The sequence below is a fragment of the Quercus lobata genome, chromosome 3 (genome assembly GCF_001633185.2).
Source record: "Quercus lobata isolate SW786 chromosome 3, ValleyOak3.0 Primary Assembly, whole genome shotgun sequence".
Taxonomy (NCBI): domain Eukaryota; kingdom Viridiplantae; phylum Streptophyta; class Magnoliopsida; order Fagales; family Fagaceae; genus Quercus; species Quercus lobata.
In genome coordinates, this window is record NC_044906.1 from 11,637,016 (window position 1) to 11,643,639 (window position 6,624).

Consider the following 6,624-nt stretch of genomic DNA (forward strand, 5'->3'; position numbering starts at 1 on the left):
GATTTTAGGAAGGCTTGGGCAATTTTGTAATGATAAATGATATGTCTATAACATTTTTACAACAAATCTTAAGTGGCAAGTTGTTACTGGTTGTTATTGTTGGGGCAAAAAAGTAATCTTAGTGTTAATTTCAAATTTGAACCAATAACAACTAACCACCTGTGATTTGTTGTAAAAATGTTGTAAACGTAGTATCTCTCTTTTGTAATTTTTGCATGGGCCTAATGGTGTTTTCGTAATTTAGTTTGAATCTGGGTGGTCGGTGGATTTGTTCTTTGGACTCGAAAATTTGGGCTTGCGTTTATGAAGTAGTATTGGAATGTTCCGGGTTGGGTCAATGTGGGTTTTAAGATTGGAATGGGTCTTATTTGATTATCGGATTAAGCCTGTGTAGCTGGATTTTGGTTTTGTTTGAAGTTTGAAGCTGGGCTTAGTTAAATGTGTTTGTGGCTTCAAGGGTTCGGATCCAGGCCTTAGTGTCTAAAACTGGCTGAAGAGAATTTGGGTACATACGTATGGTCATGTCACAACTCACACGTGAGTCACATGATGTGACATGTGACTCTGAGGAAATAAGAGAGTAGTAGAGAGGATTTTAAGAATGAGTGATGGGAATTTCTGAGAAAATAAGGTCTCTCCCTTGTGTGGGGGTTGAGGCCAGCATGTATAGGGCGACGAAGAAGGGGAGGAGGTGGGGTTCCTCCAATGGCAATGAAATTCGAGTTCTTTGCATTAATCCAATTCCATAATAATATGATAGTCATCCAATAATCAATGATCTCAAAATTAAAATTGGACATGCTCAGGTCCAGTTCAAGGTAATGTGGGATCTAAAGCGACTACTTTAAATGAGATCTATTCTTGTACTTTGAATATTAATAGAATATTTATTTTAGTTTTTCTTTTCTTTTCTTTCAGTTAAAACTTTTTTTTAAGTAAAAAAATTACAAATTAAAACAAACTCGTCGCATTAAAATAAACACTATTTATTGAATGAAGTAACCAAATACTAAAAAATTATGATTGAAAATTTTAATAAAGTTATATAATTGATATCTCTAAATAAAAGTTGAGTATAAATTTATTTACTAGAATAAGATTAATGTGTTCTTATAACATTTATATGTGAGAGATTAAATAATTGACCCATCCAATAAATTTTTTTTTCTTTAACTGGTTTTTCTTTGATAAAAAACTACTTCTTATTTATTGGTGAATATTTTAGGGTTTGATTAATACTTTCATTGGTACAAGAATATTTCTATTTGTAAAAATTTAGAGGCATGTTTTCATTAGGGGCATTTTTGGTTCACCCATTGAGCTGGCACAGACAAACTCAATAAATTGTCAGGACAATTAGACAGATTTATTAAAAGATAAATATCATGGGACCAATTAAAATAAATGTGAAACTGCCGACCCAATTAAAAATAGTGACTAGACTATGTAAGGTTTTTTTTTTTTTTTTGGGGGGGGGGGGGGGGGGGGGGTGGTGTGGGGCGCTAAAACATGACATGACATGTGTTAGATGAGTGTATTTGTGCTTGTGTTTGTGTTTTTTTTGCTACAAGTGCTTGTGTTTGTGTTAAACATTGAAAATGCTGACATATTCATGCCATCACCTGATTATAATTTTATCAAAGGGTGGAAAGTAGGTAATGGTTTGGGTTTGCAACAACTGGAGGCATTGTTGAAGATGGTACGGACCTACCAAGGAAGAAGAGGCTAAGCTCTCTAGCTATGATGGAGACATTAATGAACTGATGGAGACATTAATGAACTGCAGTCCGTAGAGAAGTTTTTCAAAGCAATTCTTAGAATACCATTCGCCTTTCTACGAGCTGAAATCTATGCATATTGCACCAAAAAATCTGTAGAATTTGATTTATGGTCATATGTGTCATGCTTTCTTAACTCAAAATCACAAACATCATCAGCATATGACATCACTATGTGCACCGCATCACAATTGAAATAAATTAATTATGTAACAAAGAAAATTCAGATTACTAGAAAATTATGTATATATTCTTGAAATTTTTGAACTCAAAGAGGAATAATAACCAGTAATGAGCATTTTTGGCTAACTACTAACAAATTTTGCAGGTCAGAAAAAAATAAAAATAAAAACTCAACAAATTTGAACCCTATGCTCCAAGCATTCTACAACTCATCGTTTGGTTCCTCATCCTCAGCTCCAGTAGAGCTTCCACCACTCTTTTCATAAACTTGTTTTATAACTGGATTGCATACTTCTTCAACCTCTTTCAATTTCTCATCAAAATCTTCCTTCTCTGCGTTCTGGTTATCATCCAACCATTCAAGAGCTTCTTTCAATGCGCTCTCAATCTTCTCCTTATCGTCCGAATCAATCTTATCTGCCAACTTGTCCTTGTCACCAATGGTGCTCCTCATGTTGTAGATGTAAGTCTCCAACTTGTTCCTGGCATCAATTTTCTCCTTCACCTTCTTATCCTCTTCTGCAAACTCCTCAGCTTCCTTCACCATCCTATCGATTTCATCCTGGCTCAAACGCCCCTTGTCATTAGTGATAGTGATGGATTCTGACTTCTTAGCTGCCTTGTCTTCTGCTTTCACATGTAAGATACCATTGGCATCAACCTCAAAGGTAACCTCAATTTGGGGGACTCCCCTGCAATGAGAATCAGAACATTGGTCAGAAACCAAAAGCTATAGTTATATAGGATTTAAAAATCATTGAAATGCAGTAATCTTCTGTTTCCTTAAAGCTAGTGACAATAGACAATTATAGCAGTCCATTTCTGTTTTAGATTACCTTGGAGCAGGTGGAATGCCAGATAGATCAAACCTCCCGAGTTCACGACAATCCTTTGTCAAGCTTCTTTCACCTTCGAAGACCTGAAAATTTTCAAAGTCACATTAGTCTAACAACACCAAATACAGGATGCTTATAATAGATTAAGGTTTCTTCATTCTTGTATGTATTCATGTCATACCTTGATGGACACTGTGGTTTGCTGGTCTTGATAAGTGGTGAAGATTTGAGACTTCTTAGTTGGGATAACAGTATTCCTCGGGATCAATTTTGTCATCACTCCACCAGCTGTTTCAATTCCCAGACTCAAAGGAGCAACATCAAGCAAAAGAATGCCTACAAAAAAGCCAAAGAGGGAAAATCTCATATTAGTTTGTCACCAATATGCCAAATCCATGAATATCAAACAACAAATTAACATTAAAACAAAATCATACCTCCGGTTTCTTCCCCGCCTTCACCACTGAGGATTCCACCTTGAACTGCTGCACCATAGGCAACAGCCTCATCAGGATTCACACCCTTGTTTGGCTCCTTGCCATCAAAAAAGTCTTTCAACAGCTGTTGTACCTTGGGAATTCGGGTGCTTCCTCCAACTAGGACAATCTCATTTATATTTGTTTTCTTCACTCCTGCATCTTCCAAAGCCTTCTTCACTGGCCCCATTGTCTTCTTAAACAAGTCCATGTTCAACTCCTCAAACCTTGCCCTTGTTAAAGGCTCTGAGAAATCAATACCATCGACAAGAGACTCAATCTCAACTCGGACTTGGTGTTGGCTACTCAATGCTCTCTTTGCTCTCTCACATTCCCTACGAAGCTTCCCAAGAGCCTTGTTATCCTTGCTGATATCTTTGTTGTACTTCTTTTTAATCAACTTGATGAAGTAATCCATCACTCTGTGGTCAAAATCCTCTCCTCCCAAGTGGGTGTCTCCACTAGTAGCAAGAACCTCAAACACACCATTGTCAATGGTCAAGATGCTAACATCAAAAGTACCACCACCAAGATCATAAACCAAAATGTTCATCTCTCCTCCTTTCTTGTCCAGACCATAGGCAATAGCAGCAGCAGTAGGTTCGTTGATTATCCGAGCCACATTCAACCCGGCAATGATGCCTGCATCCTTTGTTGCTTGCCTCTGTGCATCATTGAAATAGGCTACAACAAGCAACATATATAAAACCATTAGACCATGAAACATAGATAGAGACATAGCAATCACAAGTTCACAACTCTTATAAATATCAACCAAAAATCTGTCCTTTTTACATTGGTTATGCTGTACTGTTTTGCAGCTTTTCCTACAAACACTATCTTAAAAATTCAACATGCACTAATCCTAGTGCACAGAACATGTCCTCGTTCAGTTGTTCATTCAGGAGTTATATTAGCACTCAAAAATCCTAAAATCCCCTTTTCTGTATGCCAATTTGATATTGCACCATTTATATACATCACAAACGATTTAAAAACAAAGTTTTTAAGAAACTATATATATACCTGGAACAGTGACAACAGCGTCTTTGATTTTCTTCCCCAAATAAGCCTCAGCTGTTTCTTTCATTTTCCCTAATATCATAGCACTGATTTCCTCAGGGCTAAACACCTTTGTCTCACCTTTCACCTTCACCTGAATATAAGGCTTCCCATCCTTTTTCACAATCTTATAAGGCAAAAACTTAATATCCCTCTGAACCTCCGGATCATCAAACCTACAAACAAAATCAAATCAAAACAAGCCATTCAATTTACCCCTCCAAAACACAAAACCCGAGTACATCAATATAAATCTTAAACCATGAGATTCACTCTTTAGTGTGAGTCAGAAACTTTTGAAAATGGGATAATTTATCATAATATCAAAGTAAGTGGTCCAATTCACTTTATCATTCTTCTCAACAAAACCAAAAGCTACAACCATCTAAATAACTGTTTGATTAAATTCACAATTTATTATTAACCAATCATTTTTCATAGTATTAGAGCAAGTGATCCAATTTTACTACTTCATCATTGTTCTCAACAAAACCGCAATCAATATCAATCCAAAATGTTGAAAAAAGTTCACTTACTTCCTTCCAATAAGCCGCTTAACATCAAAAATGGTACGTTCGGCATTGAGAGCCGCTTGATTCTTCGCGGCCTCGCCTATTAAACGCTCAGTATCAGTGAATGCGACCCAGGAGGGTGTGATTCTGTTCCCTTGATCGTTGGCTATAATCTCTACATGACCATTCTTGTACACACCCACACAAGAGTAGGTTGTTCCGAGATCAATACCAATCACAGTCCCGAGCTTCGGAGAGGCATCATCGGCTGCCACTGCTATTCCTAACAAAAATTCTTCCAAAACACACACGAAAAAGTTTAATTAGTTTCAGCAAAAATCCAATTCTCAACAACAAATTCAAGTGCTTTCAGTGAGTTTTCAGAGAACCCAATTCATCAAAAAGACATTTTATTGCAAAATTCATTTAAATAATGCATTTCCTAGTCTGAGGAACCAACTCGGAGTCAGAGACATCTATGAACTAATCTTAAAAACAAAACTAAAACACAAATTTAGAAGCTTTTCCGCTAAATTATAACACCCGAAATACCAAAAACCTCACAAACTTTCTGGTCCCCTGTTTAATTTCCCAGGAAAAAAGTGATCCAAAAAGAAAACAAAGCAAAACCCATAAATTTTTTTGAGTTATTTTTGTTTTCCCAAGAATTAAAATCTCAAAAATTAACCAACCCAGTTGTCAATTCTCATTCAAATCAAACAAAAAACAAAATTTAGCTTTGTTTTAGGATGCTCTGTTTCTTAGAAAACAGTTTTACGGAAACATCATCTTAATCTTAACATTTCCTAATAAATCTTTTTTGTTTCAAGTGAATTTAGAAACATTTTTCAAACCAAACCAAACAGAAAATTAAACAACAAATGTTACCTGCAACAAAGAGAAGCAAAAACGCCACCGTCTTGTTCTGCACCCTCATTGTCGAATGTTGATTGTTACTTTACTTCGTTCTGCTCTTTTCTAACGATTTCGTTTCGTTTTTGAGTTACCGTGAATCTGAAACGTTTCGGGTTTTTTTGAACGTATCGGATTTTTTTTTTCTTTCTCTGAACTAGGAAGTGGAGGGAAACAGAGGACTAGAGGAGTACTTTATAATGGTTTGGGCTGGTGTTGGCGGTGATAGTTTTGCTAGAGTATTCCCGCGAATAGGATCGCGACACGTCAGCGTTAGTTTGAACTTGCTGGTATTACACGTACGAGGTCGAATAGGATGGTGACACGTAGGATGGAATGTTGGATTCGCTTGTGATCTCTCGAAAGTTCTTGATGCTTGTGTGAAGAAGCTGAACTAGTCTAGAAAGATGAAAGCATTTTTGGAAAAAAAAAAAAATATATATATATATATATATATATATTGAAAAGGAAGAATATTGGAGATGATGGATCAGATTATATGGATGGTCTGCTAAACAAATGGGCCAATAATAGACGAATTTTACATGGACGGACCAAAAGGCCACGTGGCACTTAGTTATTCATTATGTGGGCCCTAAGAAATCTTAAATGAAAATAATTTGCGTTTTACGGTTAACCCTAGTTCATAAAATTCCAATACGAATAGAATTCTAATGCAAAGAAGATTCTGGAAGATATGCTCCTTAACGAGGATCTTCCCTATATGGAAAAGACTTGCTGAGCAAGCATAATAGTTCAATTCTACACCACTATAAAAACCCAAAGACCCTAAAAAAAACAGGTATGCATAATTCACCCTAACTCTAGCACTTTAGAGTTGTGAAAACATTCTGACTTAACTTTC

General features: G+C 36.2%; 1 protein-coding gene across 1 annotated transcript; it reads right to left on the reverse strand.

Moving 5' to 3' along the window:
• Positions 1-2,072: 2,072 nt before the first annotated feature.
• On the reverse strand, positions 2,073-5,895 carry LOC115979445 (mediator of RNA polymerase II transcription subunit 37a-like). The gene is made up of 7 exons (XM_031101493.1): positions 5,736-5,895; positions 4,872-5,142; positions 4,300-4,511; positions 3,235-3,957; positions 2,979-3,133; positions 2,798-2,880; positions 2,073-2,653 (listed from the first exon to the last, which is right to left on the reverse strand). Exons 1-7 carry the CDS (start codon positions 5,782-5,784, stop codon positions 2,164-2,166), a joined length of 1,983 nt encoding a protein of 660 aa, XP_030957353.1. The 5' UTR covers positions 5,785-5,895; the 3' UTR covers positions 2,073-2,163.
• Positions 5,896-6,624: the final 729 nt, after the last annotated feature.